This window comes from Schistocerca cancellata, chromosome 9 (genome assembly GCF_023864275.1).
Source record: "Schistocerca cancellata isolate TAMUIC-IGC-003103 chromosome 9, iqSchCanc2.1, whole genome shotgun sequence".
In the NCBI taxonomy this organism is placed as follows: Eukaryota; Metazoa; Arthropoda; class Insecta; order Orthoptera; family Acrididae; genus Schistocerca; species Schistocerca cancellata.
The window spans coordinates 136,239,802-136,258,792 of NC_064634.1; the positions used below are offsets into that span (position 1 = coordinate 136,239,802).

The 18,991-nt window shown below is 44.1% G+C and overlaps 1 protein-coding gene across 1 annotated transcript in view; it reads right to left on the reverse strand.

The window, feature by feature from the left end:
• Positions 1-17,997, reverse strand: part of LOC126101133 (uncharacterized) — a 58,762-nt gene extending 40,765 nt beyond the window's left edge. The window contains exons 1-2 of the mRNA XM_049911816.1: positions 17,848-17,997; positions 1,741-1,898 (exon numbers count right to left, since the gene is read on the reverse strand). Coding sequence (XP_049767773.1) covers positions 1,741-1,893 — 153 coding nt within the window. The 5' untranslated portion in view covers positions 1,894-1,898; positions 17,848-17,997. The remainder of the gene's footprint in view (positions 1-1,740; positions 1,899-17,847) is intronic.
• Positions 17,998-18,991: the final 994 nt, after the last annotated feature.

The window sequence follows — 18,991 nt, forward strand, 5'->3', positions numbered from 1 at the left end:
GTGTGTCCCAGGAGGAACGGTAAATATTCAGGGTTATTACAGGAATGCTAATTTGAAGCATAAGACTTGGTATGGACATATGGCCTATTCTAAATGGTTTTTGACATAGAATATGTTTAATGTACATTTACTTTTAGGCTAGTAGCATACACACGTCTTTCCCACCACACGTCTGTGACATTTTATTCTGAGCTCTGCCTACCTCATTGCTTTCAACCTCTTTGCTCAGAGTGTATTTTTTGCCATTAAACTAGACTGTTGAACCTGCAGTTGACCATGGTGTGTTGTTAGTGAAGTAGTGACAGGGACTGAGTGTGTATCCAAGAAAAGTATTAGTTAACTGTGTTTGTACATGAGTTGTCCCAAAATGCCACATGTCTACACCAATGAAGAATATCCAGATATGGTAAATGTTTACAACTTATGAGATGGTAGTGCTCCTGCTGCTGTCGAAGAATTGCTGATTGTAGTATGTTTACCAGAGTGCTCACACATCACATGAAACTAGTATTCTTCCAAGTACCCATTTTTCATCCAAATGTGTAATTCAGTAACCTGTGCAGGAACAGAAACACATTTTTGAAATTATGCAATGTAGCCCTACTACTTGCACATGAAGACTTTCTGCATGTACCAATGTACAATGAATACATGTATGGTGAATATTAAATGCAGAAAACTTGTACTCATTTCACATACAGTATCTCAACAATCTTCACATTGGTGATAATGACACATGACTTGAATTTTGTTGCTGGTTGAATGACAATCATCATTTGCTTCCATTAATGCTATTCCTTGATGAAGCCACATTTACAAAGAGTGGAATAAACAACACACATAATAATCATTGATGGCCACAGGAAAATCCATGTGCTACAGTGAAAAACAATTTCCAAGTTCATTTCTCATCATTTTTTGGAAAATTTGTTTGTTGATTGGCTTTGAGGATGTTTCCTTGGCCCACAGACTGCAATGTACTTACAGCATGATGGAGCTACTCCACATTTTACCAGACATGTGAGGGAACATCTCAACCATACTTACTCTACCTACTGGACTGGTCATAGTAGTACAGTTAACTGGCCACCAATATTGCCAGACCTTACACTGTTAGATTTTTGTTTATGGGATTAGATGAAATCTGATGTGTACAAACAGAAGATGAATATGTGAGATGAACTGATTGGTCACATCATGGACACTGTTGCCCTCCTTAGGGAATGTACAGGGACTCTCAGGCAAGCAACACATGATCTCCCAAGAGTGCATAATTACAGTGAAGTTGACAGTGGGATATTCAAACATTTATTGCAAACTGTACAAAACCTGTAATGTGATGTGTGCAATAATGCGTAGAGGTGAATGTGTTAAAAATATGTATTTTTCAACAGATACTTTGTAAAAACCATGTTGTAATGTTTACTAACTTGTACATGAGTAAACCTGACAATATACTGAATAATACAGAAAATAAATAACAATGAACATTAAATGTGTTCTATCCCAGAAACCATTTGCAATAGGGCATATGTCCGTACAAAGTTTTTTGCTTCAAATTATCATTCCTGTCATATTCCCAAACACTGACCACTGAACATTCCTCCTGAGGCACCCTGTATTGTATGCTCTCTCTCTCTCTCTCTCTCTCTCTCTCTCTCTCTCTCTCTCTCTCTCTCTCTCTCCCTCTCCCTCTCTCTCTGAACATTAACAAACCGAGAAATAAATTTGAAGACTTACCTCTACAATATGTAGGTCTGTTCCACAAACACCTGCATATGCAACTTTGACTAGTACTTCATTTTCTTTGACTGATGGTACTTTCTCTGTTACTAGTGAAAGTGTTTGTGTTTTGGAGTTGAACTGCAATGCTTCCATTGTCTGATTCACCATTGTACCTTGGGATTAAATAAGAAGCTTTAATTAGGTGCAGTCTGGTTACAAATAGTATGAAAAGGATAAGAATGCTTACTTTAGCTTGCTGGATTAGCTCACATATGATCAATGAACATGGAAATTTTAGGGGGAAAAGGTCAGACAGTGACTCTCCTGCAAATGAATGATGGATGGCACAAAGGAACACAAAAGACATGAAAACTGCACTAGATTTTGAGGCAATATAATTTTCCAATCTTTTAGTGTGCCTAGGTGACTGACATAATTAATCTGTACTGTGGCTGTCTGTTTCTGTATTTTTTAGACGCAGTTCATGTTATCTTAGTTTGGCTGTAGCACAGAAAGGAGAGAAGCAAATACATGAATAATCATCATGCCACATGACAGATTCTGAAAAATTGTGTGTGTGTGTGTGTGTGTGTGTGTGTGTGTGTGTGTGTGCTCATATGGCCAGCAAAAAAATGTTCAAATGTGTGTGAAATCTTATGAGACTTAACTGCTAAGGTCATCAGTCCCTAAGCTTACACACTACTTAACCTAAATTATCCTAAGGACAAACACACACAGCCATGCCTTAGGGAGGACTCGAACCTCCGTCAGGACCAGCCTATGGCCAGCAATCTCATACTATTTGCTGTGGAATCTTTTGTGTATTGACATACATCATCTTTGAGTGACTGTAGGTGGGCTCAGGATGACTCTGACAAAATTTCTCTTTGATGAAACGAATGGTAGCGTGCTTTAAATGTGGATAAATGTTAATTAATGTTGAAGGACAGAAAAAATGTTCCTGCATTTATCGAATGCAGTACCAATGGTATGCTGCAGTGATGTCAACCAAGTTTGTAGGTTAACTATGAAAATACTATGTGAACTTAGGTGGGGAATTCTTGGTGAGGAGAAGAAGATGTTTTCACTAAATGCTGTTGAAGAATTTTAGAGAACCAGCATTGGCAACAGACGATAGAACAATTCTACTGCCTTCAATTTACATCCCTTACAAGGGACTGTGATAGCAATATAAGCATGATTAGGGCTTATATAGAACCACACAAGCAATAATTTCACTCTCACAAGGGGAAGACCTCAGACACACACATGGCCAACCAATTTGGCTCATATTTAAAAGTCGCTTGTGCACAACCTAAAATGAAATACTCTATAAGATACTTTTACTCCCTCCCCCCCCCCCCCCTGCCTTGTTTAAGAAAATTACTGCAAAAGTTCGTGTTGTGCAGTCAATTTGGAATTGATGGGATCAAATACATAACTGAAAACCGGGCATTTTTCATCAACATAGATGGGGTCCACAAGTGCAAATTTTCCTAGAAATTGAGGGAAGAAAACTTTTTTGACTCCTATTTATGTATGCATAAGATAGGTGCTATTATACAAAAGTGCTGCTGGCATACAACCAAGGCATCTGAAAGGGAAGCAGAGAATCTGTCTTCGATTCCCAAATGCAGTCTGCATGTCTTTTTCTATTTGCATATATTTGTGCCTCAAAACTGGTAGGCATAGGAAGGTTAATAAGGTAAGTACATCAATAAGGAATAACAAACAAGTAGGAAAACTAACTACTCAAATTACTTGGATTAGCAAAGAATTAAGATTTTTAAGCCTCATTGAATGAAAACAATTACAGATAAGATTGCTGCAAAAATAGGCAGTCAATGCCTGTCATTGCAGAAGGGAGAAAAACCCTTGTCACAGTAAGTAGTGTACATAAAATAACACATCCACAGACAGCACAATATTCCATCCTAGTATCTGGAAAATTGTTGCCATCATTTGAGAAATTTGCCTACCTTGTTACTGTTTCCTATTGATTTACTCGCCTTATTAATTATCCTCAATTTACCAATTTCAAAACAGAAAAAATTAAAATAAAAAAAAATTTCAGAATATAACTGGGAGTCAAACACAGATTCTCTGCTTCACAGCCACATGCCTTGGTTGCCACACCAGTGGCACTATTGTTGAACAGCTATTACCTTATGGGTACATAAGTGGCAGCCGAAAAAGTATCTGCCCTTGATTTCTAGGAAAATATGCATAAGCAGGGCTCATGTATGGAGATGATAAATGCTCAGTTTTCAATTATCTATCAAGCCCATTGATCCTGAATTGAATGTGAGTCATGAGTGTTAGGGATAGTTCTCAAAAACAGGGGCTATTGAGCCAAAGCATCTTATGGTCTTTCATTTAAGGTTGTGCTCAAGCAAGCTGCCAAATATGACCCAAATCATGTGGTAATGTTTGAGGCCTTTCTCTTGTCATTTCATTAGTGAGTGGAGCAGAAAGTGAATAATTGACTGTGGAACAAAGTACCCTCCACAGTGCACCAAGGAATTTAACATACATTTGTGGCGACAGTCGACTGCCAGTAACTTCACCGGCAAAGTGCAGAGTAAAAGGTCTTTGGGGACTCGAGCTTCTTTGGCAGTCCCGTCTGCGTCTCGAGTAGTGTTACACGTGTTGTGAAATTGTGCATTGTTTTTCTTGTGTTTCTGTAAATAAACGAACTGTAATAAAAGTGCCTTAACGTAATAAGTTGGTATTTTTGGTGCGTGGACCGTCACTATAGCCATAAAAACCCACATTGGTGACCCCGAGTCGCGAAAATACGTTGCAGTCGCTCGCTGTGTATCACCTGTTTCGCGCCAATAGACAATGTCGCAGCCTCCAGTTTTTACGGCAGTGGACGACGCCGCGACTGCAGAATGGACATTCAACTGTGAAGTGCAACGCTTCACCCCGTGTGCCACTAATACACCAGGAATGTTCGTATCTCCTGTGTTCGCCTCGCCTGGTCGGACGACTCTAACCTCTGCCGGCATACCACACCGGGCGCTGTACACATCGTCGTAGACACCTTCTACGGCATTCTACGCTCAACAGAATGCCCCTCCAGCACAGGACCCCGGAAACCCCGAGTTTCTACCGCACAGCATGGACCACGTGGCTGGCCAGTTTCTGGGTCCACATGCACGGCTGCCGTTTAACGTGCCCCCCTTCGCGCCGGTCGAAGGGACACTCGCGCCAACAGTGCCGGACCATTTATACACCTACACGTCCTGCCGCCCCGCGCACACCTCGGGCGACGCACCTGCCGCGGTTCTGCCCCATTACTCGGCGCTCAATCGCGATCTCGCGCCTCTGCTCGAGATTCCGCCCGCGCCTGCCGCACCGTACTTGTCGTGTGGGCGCACAGATTCCGTGCCTACATGGACTGGATACCACGTCTCGCCTACACAGCTAACGGATGTTCAACGCAACACAGTGAACACCGTGCAGAATCCCCGTGTGTTTCGTGTCCCTCCTTCAGCCCCGCAAACACTGACCCCCGGCCGTTTTCCGAAGCTGCCGCCGTTACAACCGGACAACCCAGTGATGTGGTTTACCTTGGTGGACAACATGTTGGACGTACACGGTATTGCGGACGACAGCACCCGTTTCGTGTGTTTAGTGAACCACCTGCACGACCACCCTGATCTCATCAGTGACTTATTGCTGAATCCTCCTAAGAGCAACAAATATGCCTCTGCTCGCGCATTACTTATCGAATGCCTCTCTCGTCCACCGGCCGATACTATTCACAACATAATTTACGACGAGACTTTAGGCGACAGAACACCCTCACAGCTGTGGCGACGCTTGCGTGCTCAGGTCGGTACGGAGATCCTGCCGAACTTAGTGCTCTGGGCATTGTGGTTGGTGAAGCTGCCACAAGAACTACAGTTACATTTGCTCCCACATACCACAGCGTCACTCGAGGATAAACTATGGCTGGCGGATCAGGCATACGCCATTATTCGACACAGTGTCTAACACCGCCGAGGTTGGTAACCCTGTGTGTATACTTCCACCGTCGGGCGGTAGAGGCCGGGCGCGTGCGTATCGTGGACAGCACACGGAACAGCAGCCACCTAGCGGCCAAGACCGGGAACTGCCAGCGGGTCGGCAACAGCCGCTCCCCACCCTAACCGGGCTAGTGCCTGCCCCCGCCCCGCCTTCCCCCCGCCTGACGCTTCAGCTGGCGGGACGAGTATAGCCGATTCACGCATATGCTGGTTTCACACCACATTCAGGGATGCCGCTCGAAACTGCCGTCCGCCCTGCGTGTTCCCAAACGCCGCACGCGGGCCGTTATAGGTGCCACGGCCCGCGGATACAGGCAGGGGCGCCCACAGACATTGCATTCTGTCAGATCCCCCACCCCACGAGGACTTCTGTACACCTTGGATGTAGGTTCGCGCCGGTATTTTCTCGTCGATACCGGAGCAGACGTTAGTGTCATACCTCCCACATTTTCTGTAAAGGACATGACATCAACCAAACTGTCCCTTCAAGTAGCAAATAAGTCGACACTTCGTGTCGAGGGCCTGGCCAAGTTACCTATTGAACTCATACCTGGTAAACAGTTCACTTGGACCTTCTACGTGGCTGATGTCGAAGATCCAGTATTAGGCATCGACTTCCTTTTCCACTTCGGACTGTCTCCAGATCTTCAGTCAAGCGCATTATTGCACCACGCCTCGTCCACGAAAATTGCATGTTCAGTCGCCTCTTCGGCCCCCCTCCTCCTCGGTTGCCCGACGACCTGGGCACAGCTCCCATCAAGTGCTCTTCATCGGCAGACAGCCCAACGATTTCTACCGCCCATCTCCAGCCTGAACGCCCTGCAGTCGACGATCTCCGTCCTCACAACGTCGAACGGAACTGTGCCAGATCATCGGCTACGCAAGCCCTCACCGAGGCACGACGCCTCGTACAACGCCTGCCAACGCCGCCACCACCTGACACCGGAGATGCACCTCGTGGAACCTCGTTGACACTGAAGCAGACTGCTTCCCTGGCACATCAGGTTAGTGACTCTCGTGTGCTACCGATCCCCGTTCACGACGGGCCCCAAATGAGTTCGCCAGCCAAGCTGAACGCTATTACGAATGGCACGACACACAAAATTGTCACGACAGATGGGCCTCCAGTGCGCCATAAAGCGTGCCGACTGCCACCACATAAACTATGCCTTGCTAAAGCCGCAGTGGAGGAACTTCTAAGGACAGGCATTGTTCGCCCATCGGACAGTAACTGGTCCTCCCCCATACATTTAGTTCCCAAAAAGGACGGCACTGTGCGCCTGTGCGGCGACTATCGTCGCCTCAACGCACGGACGGTATTAGACAATTACCCGATACCTCACATACAAGACTTTTCGCAAGTACTTAGCGGAGCACGCATCTTCAGTGTCTTGGACTGCCGCAAGGCATATTTACAGATACCAATGGAACAGAGTAACATCCCAAAGACAGCAGTAATCACACCTTTTGGACTGTACGAATTTTGTTACATGCCTTATGGTCTCAAAAACGTGGCCCAAACTTGGCAGCGTTTTATAGACTCACTTCTTTTTAACTGCACGTATTGCTACGCATACGATGACATACTAATTTTCTCCCCCTCTGACAGGGAACATGAACTCCACCTGGCCACGATACAGGACTTATTGACACGTAACGGAGTCGAGATCAATAATGACAAGTCACAACTCCGCTGCACCGCTGTCACTTTTCTGGGGTACACAGTCTCTGCGGATGGTATATGCCCCCCGCAGGAGTGGGTTGACTGCATTCGTAAGCTACCCCTCCCAGTGTCATTTCGCGAATTACGCCGGTTTTTAGGAACTGTCAATTTCTACCGTCGTAACCTGCTGATGGCAGCAGCAATTCAAGCCCCTTTGACTGATGCAATGGCCGGAAAACAAACCTCAGGCAGTCACCGAGTACCGTGGTCTGACAGCATGGTGAGAGCTTTTGAAGACCTTAAATCAGCGTTAGCACGTGGTGTCACTCTCGCCCATCCTTTGCCAGATGCCTGCATCTCGATTACAGCGGATGCAAGTGATTTCGCAATCGGTGCAGTCCTACAACAGCATGTCAATGACACGACTCAACCGCTCCGTTTTTTTTTTTCCAAAAAATTATCTACAGCTCAACGTAAATGGTCAGCATTCGACAGAGAATTGCTCACAGTTTATGAAGCTGTAAAATATTTCTGCACAGACATTGAAGGAAGGAATATAACAATCTTCACGGACCACCGCCCCCTCGCGGAGGCTATCCGTAACCCCGCTACTGACCTTCCCCCACGTAGGTTCCGGCAAATGGACTTAATTTGCCAATACACAACAGACATCCGTTACATTCGAGGGTCAGAAAATGTGGTGGCTGACTACCTATCACGTATCACTGCAATTTCATCCCCCATTAATTTCGATGAATTGGCCCACTTACAGGACAGTGACACCGAATTGCACAACCTCCGACAGGACCCAGATACTTCCCTTCAGATCATTTCGTGCAACCTACCGGGCTCGGCCAAGCCACTGTGGTGTGATACTTCCACGGGCACCGCTCTGCCTATTGTTCCCCCTGCGCTGCGTCGCCAAGTGTTCAGTACTTTACATAACCTGGCACACCCAGGTGCTAAGGCTACTACGCACCTGGTTACAGAACGCTTTGTGTGGCCAGGTGTGAAGAGGGATTGTCGTACTTGGGCTCGTGCTTGTTTACAGTGCCAGCACAGCAAAGTTGGCAGGCACACACAACCCAGTCTAGGTAAATTCGACATCCCGAAAGGCCGCTTCCGTCATGTACATGTGGATCTCGTAGGACCATTACCCGTGTCGGATGGTTTCAGGTACATCCTGTCCGGCATTGATCGCGTTACACGTTGGGTGGAGGCAATCCCCCTGCAGGACATCACAGCAGATTCCGTAGCACGCGCATTTGTATCCTCCTGGATAGCTCGATTTGGCTGTCCTACATCCATCACCACCGACCAGGGAAGACAGTTTGAATCCCTGCTGTTTAACAAACTCTGTGTCCTCTGTGGGGTGGATAGATTCCGCACTACGGCTTACCACCCCCAGAGCAATGGACTGGTCGAGCGGTGGCACAGAATGCCGAAAGCGGCACTCATGTGCCACGGTGGTGAGTGGTGCGATGCCCTTCCCTGGGTTACGCTAGGAATACGCACGGCTTACAAGACAGACCTCCAGGCTTCACTCGCAGAGCTACTGTATGGCGAGACCCTAGTCCTCCCCGCAGAGTTCGTCAACGACGAAGCAATCGCCGACCTGTCTGACCTACCCAAGCTAGTTGAACGGGTCCGGACACACATAGCCGCGATCCGCACTCCTCCTCCACGGCCACATACCCGCCCTCACGTGTTCAGGCATGCGGCACTGGACTCTTGTGAGTTCGTTATGTTACAGGATGACACGGTCAAACCGGCATTACAACCACCCTACTCTGGCCCACATCGAGTAGTGTCTCGCAGGGACAATACTATGGACATTCTTGTCAGTGGTCGCCGGCAGACAGTTTCACTCCAACGCGTGAAACCAGCCTGGATGATCGAAGAATCTGTAACACACCTCCCCCGAGTCTAGTGTTCTTCCATCAGATGGTGACGACCCCGACCCCACACAGACCACCCACCCTCCTGCGTCCCACCATGATCGTATGTGCACCGAGCCTACACCCGAGGGCAACTCAGCGGTTGCGTACGATGATATGCTACCCTCATTCCAAACAGGCAATGCGTGTGACAATCCACAACCTCAGGCTCAACCTCATGTTGCATGTGACATTACACCGTCCCAAGTGTTGGTACCCAATGCCTCCACAGAGTGTTCCAAGGTTTCTCCTGAACTACGTTACTTTTCGCCCCCACCCCCCCTAGTGCGCCCTACATCCACTGTCGACGAAATTTGCATCGCAATCAACGCCTCTGAGTGCCAAGGTGACGAGCTTTCCTTGCAGCTCCATGAGGGATCCATCTTCATCCTCCGCATAGGGGACACTTCACGCGGGTCCACACCCACGTCACACATCACCATCCTGCGCACAGTCCCTATCCAAAATGGGGTGGATACGGCTGTCATAACCGCAACGTTCAGCACCGATGGGATGCTCAAGATTCGCATCCCCCTCTCCGCCAGTACTGCAACAACATCTCCTGTGCCCGTCCAGTTCACGCGCGCAGGTCGACCAGTCCGCCCCCCCACTGGATGGCGGACTATACGAGCCCTAGTCCACCCTGCACAGACAGTATGGACACTTAGCACACGCTGCTATCAACCAGCAAGCATCCCACAACGCCACTACACAGGAAGACGCCAACGTCTGTCCACAAGTGCTCCGCACTCCTGGGGGGGGGGGGGGGGGGGGGCGGCGCTCTGTGGCGACAGTCGACTGCCAGTAACTTCACCAGCGAAGCGCAGAGTAAAAGGTCTTTGGGGACTCGAGCTTCTTTGGCAGTCCCGTCTGCGTCTCGAGTAGTGTTACACGTGTCGTGAAATTGTGCATTGTTTTTCTTGTGTTTCTGTAAATAAACGAACCGTAATAAAAGTGCCTTAACATAATAAGTTGGTATTTTTGGTGCGTGGACCGTCACTATAGCCATAAAAACCCACACATTGTTATGTCTTGTGTATGGCCATTAATAGCAGTCTATGAAATCTACACAAAACTTTTATTCATATAAAACTGTGTAATATAAGTCTCTGTGAGATTAAGATTAACTGTTTGCTGTGAACCAACAAAAGTCCTGCTCAAGTATCAGCTGGGTTGTGTCTTGCACAATTGAAATTGTATATTAGTTTAAAAGTATGCTGGCCATTAAAATTGCTACACCACAAAGATGAGGTGCTACAGACGCAAAATTTAACTGACAGGAAGAAGATGCTGTGATATGCAAATGATTAGCTTTTCAGAGCATTCACACAAGGTTGGTGTCAGTGGTGACATCTACAACATGCTGACATGAGGAAAGTTTCCAATCGATTTCACATACACAAACAGCAGTTGACCGGCGTTGCCTGGTGAAACGTTGTTGTGATGCCTCATGTAAGGAGGAGAAATGCGTACCATCACGTTTCCGGCATTGATAAAGGTCGTATTGTAGCCTATCGCGATTGCGGTTTATTGTATCGTGACAATGCTGCTCACATTGATCGAGACCCAATGACAGTTAGCAGAATATGGAATTGGTGGGTTCAGGAGGGTAATCTGGAATGCCGTGCTGGATCACAATGGCCTCGTATCACTAGCAGTCGAGATGAAAGGCTTCTTATCCACATGGCTGTAACGGATCGTGCAGCGACGTTTCGATCCCTGAGTCAACAGATGGTGACGTTTGCAAGACAACAGCCATCTGCACGAACAGTTTGACGATGTTTGCAGCAGCAGGGACTATCAGCTCGGAGACCATGGCTGCGGTTAGCCTTGATGCTGCATCACAGACAGGAGCGCCTGCGATTGTGTGCCAAAGGCCGCACCTGGGTGCCCGAATGGTAAAACGTCATTTTTTCGGATGAATCCAGGTTCTGTTTACAGCATCATGATGGTAGCATCCACGTTTGGCGACATTGCGGTGAACGTACATTGGAAGCGTGTATTCGTTATTGCCATACTGGTGTATCACCCAACGTGATGGTATGGGGTGCCATTGGTTACACGTCTCGGTCACCTCTTGTTCGCATTGATGGCACTTTGAACAGTGGACATTACATTTCAGATGTGTTACAACCCATGGCTCTAACCTTCATTTGATCCCTGTGAAACCCTACATTTCAGCAGAATAATGCACGACTGCATGTTGCAAGTCCTGTACGGGCCTTTCTGGATAAAGAAAATGTTTGACTGCTGTCCTGGTCAACACATTCTCCAGATCTCTCACCAACTGAAAACATCTGGTCAATGGTGGCCGAGCATCTGGCTTGTCACAATACGCCAGTCACTACTCTTGATGAACTGTGGTATCGTGTTGAAGCTGCATGGGCAGCTGTACCTGTACATGCCATCCAAGCTCTGTTTGACTCAATGCCCAGGCATATGAAGGCTATTATTACAGCCAGAGGTGGTTGTTCTGGGTACTGATTTCTCAGGATCTATGCACCCAAATTACGTGAAAATCTAATCACGTCAGTTCTAGTATAATATATTTGTCCAATGAATACCCGTTTATCATCTGCATTTCTTCTTGGTGTAGCAATTTTAATGGCCATAGTGTGTGTGTGTATGTGTGTGTGTATGTTTGTATGTATAATATATTAAGTAATTTAATATATTCCTGACTCCCCCCCCCCCCCAACTACCATGGACTTTGACGGAGGGGTATCCATTGAGAGGTCAGACAAAAATGTGGTTTTTGAACAGAGGCAACAGCCTTTCCAGTAGTTTCAAGGGCAACGGACTGGATGATTGATTGATCTGGCCTTGTAACATCAACCAAAATGGCCTTGCTGTACTGGTACTGTGGATGGCTGAAAGTAAGGGGAAACTGCAGCCATAATTTTTTCCAGGGGCATGCAGCTCTACTGTATGGATGGAACAAACATGTAGAGGGTCTATATAAGAAGATGACACAGATGAAGATGAGATGGGAGACATGACACTGCAAAAAGAATTTGACAGAGTACTGAAAGACCTAAGTCAAAACAAAGGCTCAGGAATAGAGGACATTACATCACAACTACTGACAGCCTTGGAAGAACCAGGCACTACAAAACTATTCTGTGTGATGAGCAAGATCTATGAGATAGGTGAAATACCCTGTCTTCAAGGAGGTAATAATTTCAATTCCAAAGAAAGCAGTTGCTAACACTGAATTACCAATTTAATAAGTTACAGTTGCACAATAGTAACACAAATTCCTTACAGAAGAATGGAAAAACTTGTAGAAGCTGACCTCTGGGAAGATCAGTTTGGATTTTGACTTATCTTAGAAGATAGGTTAAGGAAAGGCAAAACTATGATTATAGCATTTGTAGATTTAGAGAAAGATTTTGACAATGTTGACTGGAATTGAAATTATGAAGGTGACAGGGATAAAATAGAGGGAGTGAAAGCCTATCTGCAACTTATGCAGAAACTAGGTGGGAATTATGAGACAAGGGGCATGAAAGGGAAGCAGGGTTCAGAATGGAGTGAGACAGGAGTGTAGTATGTCCCTGATGTTATTTAATCTATACATTGAAGAAGCAGTAGAGGAAACCAATGAAAAATTGAAATAGGAATTAAAGTTCAGGGAGAAGAAATGCAAACCTAAGGTTTGCCTTTGACATAGTAATTCTGTCAGAGACAGCAAAGGACATGGAACAACAGCTGACTGGAATAGACAGTGTCTTGAAAGGAGGATATAAGATGAGCATCAGCAAAAACAAAACAAGGATAATGGAATGTAGTAAAATTAAATCAAGTACTGTTGAGGGAATTAGCATAGGAAATGAGGCATTCTAAGTAGTAGATGAGTTTTCTATTTGATCAGCAAATTAACTGATGATGGCAATGGCCAGAAAAGCATTTCTGAAGAAGAGAAATTTGTTAACAATGAATATAGACTTACATATTAGGAAGTATTTTCTGAAGGTATTTGTCTGGAGTGCAGCCATGTATGGAACTGAAACATGGATGATAATCATTTTGGCAAGAAGAGAATAAAAGCTTTTGAAATGTGGTGCTACAGAAGAATGCTGAATATTAATGTGTAGATCAAATAACTAGTGAGGAGGTACTGAACAGAACTGGGGAGAAAAGAAATGTGTAGCACAGCTTGCCTAGAAGAAGAGGTCACTTGATAGGATACACTCTGAGAAATCAAGGGATCACCAATTTAGTTTAGTATTGGAGGGAAATTTGTGGGGGATGGGGGTGTAAAAATCATAGAGGGAGACCAAGAGATTAATACAGTAAGCAGACTCAGGGTGCAGTATAGAGAGCTGCATCAATCCAGTCTTCAGACTGAAGACCACAACATTAATATACTTGTGTCACCAGTAGACTTACAGTTCTGAACTGAATTCAAGAGAAAAATCTGTCTACTGTCCTGAACTTTATTTTAGGGACTGAGTGATACTACTTCATGTTGAATAAACATTATTATTATTATTACTATTATTATACTTTTATACAGTAAAGGCCTTTAAGACTAAAACTAGGGTGACACAAGGAGATGGACTCTCCCCTTTGCTCTTTAATTGTGTCCTGAATAAGGTGATCAGAGAGTGGCGACAAGGATTGAAAGGACTGGGTGGAATATGACTGGGGTGTAAGAATAAAGTAGTATGGGTATATTGTCTAGCATTCACAGATGACATTGTGATCTTGTCCGAATCACTAGAAGAGGCAGTTAAGGAAACCACAGAACAGCAGAGACAGGCAGCTAAAGAAGGCCTACAGATCTCTATTGAGAAGACACAATATATGACAAACATCATGACAGCTCCTAGATTGATGACAAGATAAGGAGGGAAAATTCAGAAGGTGGAGAGATTCAAATACTTTAGAGAATGGATAGACATTGGACTGACCAAAAAAGAAGCAATGGGAGCATGAATAAACAAAATGAACTTAGCATATAAACATTACCAAACAGTGATCCACCCTGAAGCTCTATATGCAGCAGAAACTCTCAACTTAGCAAGAACCAGAATGATCAAGAGGCTAGAACTGATAGAATGAAAGATTCTCAGGAGAATATTAGGACCTCGAAGAACAGAAGATGGTCAACTTAGAAACCGAGCCAACCAGGAACTGTATACCAAGATATAAAAAAATTTCTGATGTCATCAGGAAAAGAAGGAGCAAGTTCTTCAGTCACATCCACAGAATGGATCAGGGGAGGTTAACACAGCAAATCACATAATTTCTGATGAACAAGAAAACCAAAGTGCGGTGGATCCAAGAGATACAAAGAGATCTGCAAGAAATGAGAATACAGGAACCAGAGATAAACAACAAGGTGATTTTTAAATAAGAAAATCAGACCTTCAAAGCTTTCAAGGACAGAACAAGACCCAGAACAAAATCATCTTGGACAGACAGACAAAGAAGGTTGCAAAGTAGGAGAATGAAAGAATACTGGGAAAGAAGAAAGACCAGAAGAAATGAAGCTGATGTGAATTAACGTGGTCCTAAGATGGCCAAAACAAAGAAGAAGATGAAGAAGAAATGCCAAGTTGATTCTATGGGACAAATTAAAACTGTTGATTGGTCTGGAATTCAAATTCCTATGTCTGCCTTACAAGGGGAGTGTGTTACCAACTTTCCTTTCAAGTTACACAATACAGATTGACTCAGAGCTTTAGCTTCTCACAGGCTCTTCCTCACAGACTACCAATACTACTATGAAATATGTAGTGAAAATGTGGTTTGTTGTTTTCAATACATGTTGTATTTTTGTTTTCAATGCAACATGTACTGGAAACAAAAATTGTGTCAATTTCAATGCGATAAATGTTTTGCTCTCATTTTTACAATGGGTAAAAAGCACAGAAATGACAATGAGCGAAAACATGCACAGCACCGGTGCAATATTCTGCAATATTTGTTCTTTCCCTTTGCAAACTGGTTGTTGGCTGTCATGCCATCATCAGGTACCATGATAAATATGTGTGGCTGTGTAATTTTGTAGGAGCAAAGATTTTATACTAGTGCCTCTAGAAAGTATACCAGTTCGTTTACAAAGATGACAGCTGTTAATGTTGGATTTAGAAGTAAAACGGGAGGAATTATTTCAGTGGAAATGTGATGAAAAACTATTGAACTTATATAAAAAGTATTACACATTAAATAATGAACTATACAACAAATCACAACAACTGTTCTGGAAAGAAAATAAATTGAACAATAAACTTTGTTGTCATGTTCCAGGGGTGGCTGTACAAAATAATTTTGTTTTAATGACTTCAACATCACAAACATATGAAATTAAGCAGGTAAGTGAAGTAGTTGGGATTATAAAATGTTTTTTTAACAGGGCAAGTGAAAATATAGTAGCTGAAATAAAGAAAAAAATAGGGCAAGTGAGTAGGACGGTCTATTTAGAGCATGGTCTGATGGTCTGGGTGAGATTACGAGTAATATCTGCAATTAAAAGTGGTGAGTCTGATCACTCAGTATTAAGCTTGGGCAAATTGACATATGTTTATTAATTTCCATTGTTTCAAGATAGTTTTTTCTTAAATAACAGCATCTCATTGCAATTTCAAAGAGAAGATAAATGAAAGTAAATTGTTATCTTGCTGTGGTTGGATGCTTCGATTCCAACTTTCCACATCTGCAAACTATATTTGGGTTTTTAAAACTAAATTCAGAATAAGAAAAGATGAAATTATGTGTTCCTATACTTTTAATATACGGCCTCTCCTCTAGTCGCACTGTATAAATGATTCACCATTTGTGTTGACGCGTTTTTCAAGAATGGAAATTTTACCAATGATGAGAGCATATCCACAAATGGACTGAACTAAATGATATCATCACAACAAAGAATAGTGGACATATAATCAGTTCATTCATAAGTAATTTCTGTGAATATAATACAAAAATTATGTGACAGTAAATAAATGACTATGAGTCCTGTATCTCAGACCTAGACAACAATGGGCACCCAGCAAATAAAATTTGCAAGATTTTCTATGCACACATGGATAAATTAAAATGATGTAAAAACATTGTTAAGGTGCCAAGAAACCATTTCAACTTACTTTCATCACAAAAGTATGTCTCAAGGATACCATTCCTAATGTTCTGTTCCTTGTTTAAGAATACTAAACATAAGGTTGTAACTAAGAAATTCATGGCCACTGCACTACAGAGTATTATGCTACCTGAAAAAATCATTTGGAATTGGCTGGCAGATCCCGTCCAAGGTTGTTTGGCTGCCTGGTGCAAGTCTTTCAATTGTCACCACTTTGGTAATCTGTATGTCAATGAAGATGAGATGAAATGGTTCAGACAACGCAAACACTCAGGCCCCAAGTCAAAAACCTCTCTAACTTGGCTGGAAATGGAACCCAAGACTCCATGATCTAATGGCAGTTCTACGAACCACTAGACCACAAGCTGGTGACATTCTGCTACCTGAGCATACATCAAAGAGTGGGAAAGCTTCAGCTTAATGTGAGCCTGTATGGTTGTGGGAGAGCATCTGCTGTATTCGGAAGGAGTATGAAAAAGCCTGGTGGAGCTTTCGAGTTGGTCTCTGAGGCACTCTCATATAGCAAATTGGTAATGACCTGCCTATGAAAGTCAGGTATCTGGGTTCAAGCCCACATCTGGAGAAAATTTTAAAGTACCACATACAATCAGTAGTGTAAGAATATGCAACACATCATCACAAGATAAAAAAATGTATGCTTGTGTGGGGTTAAGTGGGGTTCTGTACTACCCTGTGAAGGTCTATATCTGCAAGCTGCCACAGACATAAAGCAGCTGATTGGGAATTCCCATCCAGTATCATGCCAGTTCCACAAGAAATGATTCTCTAAAATAAGGCTCTCTATGTATAGTAGACCATTTTCCCAGTGGGTAATACACTGATAAGGTACAAGCAGAAAAAACTGTAGATAGCGTAAAAGGAAAGCAAGAGCTTATTTTAAGATACTAGCTATTTTGTATTTTTATTATACTGCACAGATTTCATGGAGATAAGTAAGCTTTACATTGATGTCTCTCTAGTAAGAGTGGTTTTACAGTATCATACAATGGAAGTTCGAATTAAAATACAAGTAAAACAATGAATTCCATGGGTTCATAGGTAAAATATGTTGATGTTTGGGTATTTCTTCCTTACAGACAAGAAAGTTATCATTAAACTGATATTTTTCAGAAGCAAAAAAAGTAAATTGTTCTGACACACTAGGCAGACACAAACTGAGTAGTGCATACTGAAAAAACTAGTATATATTTTTTTACGGAGAAAAATCGTGCTTCAACAAGGCAAAAGGGTCTTGTCTCTCTGTGATTTTACAACTTGAAGGCGGTCCTGTCATTAAGGAGGAAAACGACAAGATTTAATACGAGCTCATAAGCGGCCGGCTCTACTTGTTGTGCGATTTGATCAGTGCGTAAACTCGTCGTAATACGGAATGTTTCTTACCGTCCAAAGTTGCTCTCGTGCTCCGCCGCAGACGAACTCCCGCGCCCGACTGACGCTAGGCTATAGCTGGCGTCGCCTCAGCCCTGTGGCAAGCGAGCCGAGCGCCCAGGAGTGGGGAAGGGATGCGTTGTACCAACCGAAGCGGTTGATCCGATGACGCCAAGCGGCATTCCAACGCGTTTGGAAACAGACCTAGCCTATCTCGCAGAACAGAGGGTGTTGATTTGTGGTGCAGCTTACTGCTTTCAAACGACATAAGAAGTAATATAGGTGCTAGAATCTCCGAAGTGGTTGCATGCATGATTTACGAAACGATGTGTCAGTGGCGTTAGGTTTAACATCCTTGAAGGTGTAGCCACCACGGTAGCAAACGATAATTTTTCACCCGTCATACAATACACCTTTACGCCGCAGGCGTCTGTGAGTGTGTGGAGGAGGGTACAAGATATACCAGAATAATTCCCGCCTTCGTAGATGTTACACGGGAAGAAAAATTATCGGTACTCATTTGTATATTCCGAAATTTCTTTAATTTTCCCTCGTTGTTATCAAACGAAATCTAATTTGCGGAAAGTAACACGTTTCTTGCCTCATGTTGGAACGTTGCTTCTTAGCAACAGCAGTTTCTTAGCAGCACCGGGGCCAGCTATTTCCACACAAGTGTTTCATCGTTTGCGCACCTTCCCATGTCATTCCGTCCTCCGTCCCGACCCCCCCCCCCCCCCTCCCGCCGATCAGTCATCTCATTGGTTTGATGTGTCCCCGCCACGAATTCCTCCCCTGTGCAGTGGCGGCTGCTGTGTCAGAGCACATAAACACCCTAACTTTTGACACCTAGCGGATTTATGGGTTATATTTCTTTGAATGATGTTAAATATAACATAGATGAGGTAATCCGAAATACACGGCTCTTAAATCTACCGCACTACTGCTTCTCTAGACTCCGTGAAACTAGGCAATAGGATCACGAGCACTTATTCAGTTGTACACGTTTTAAGGAGCTTCCGCGCATGCGCAGCTGGCGTGACGTAATTGCCTTATGGGTCAAATACATACGGATTTGATTAACAATGTGCACCGTTTGCGGAGTGTACAGCTACGCCTTACTACTCCACTACATGTTAAGTCTGTGCCGCTAGGTGGT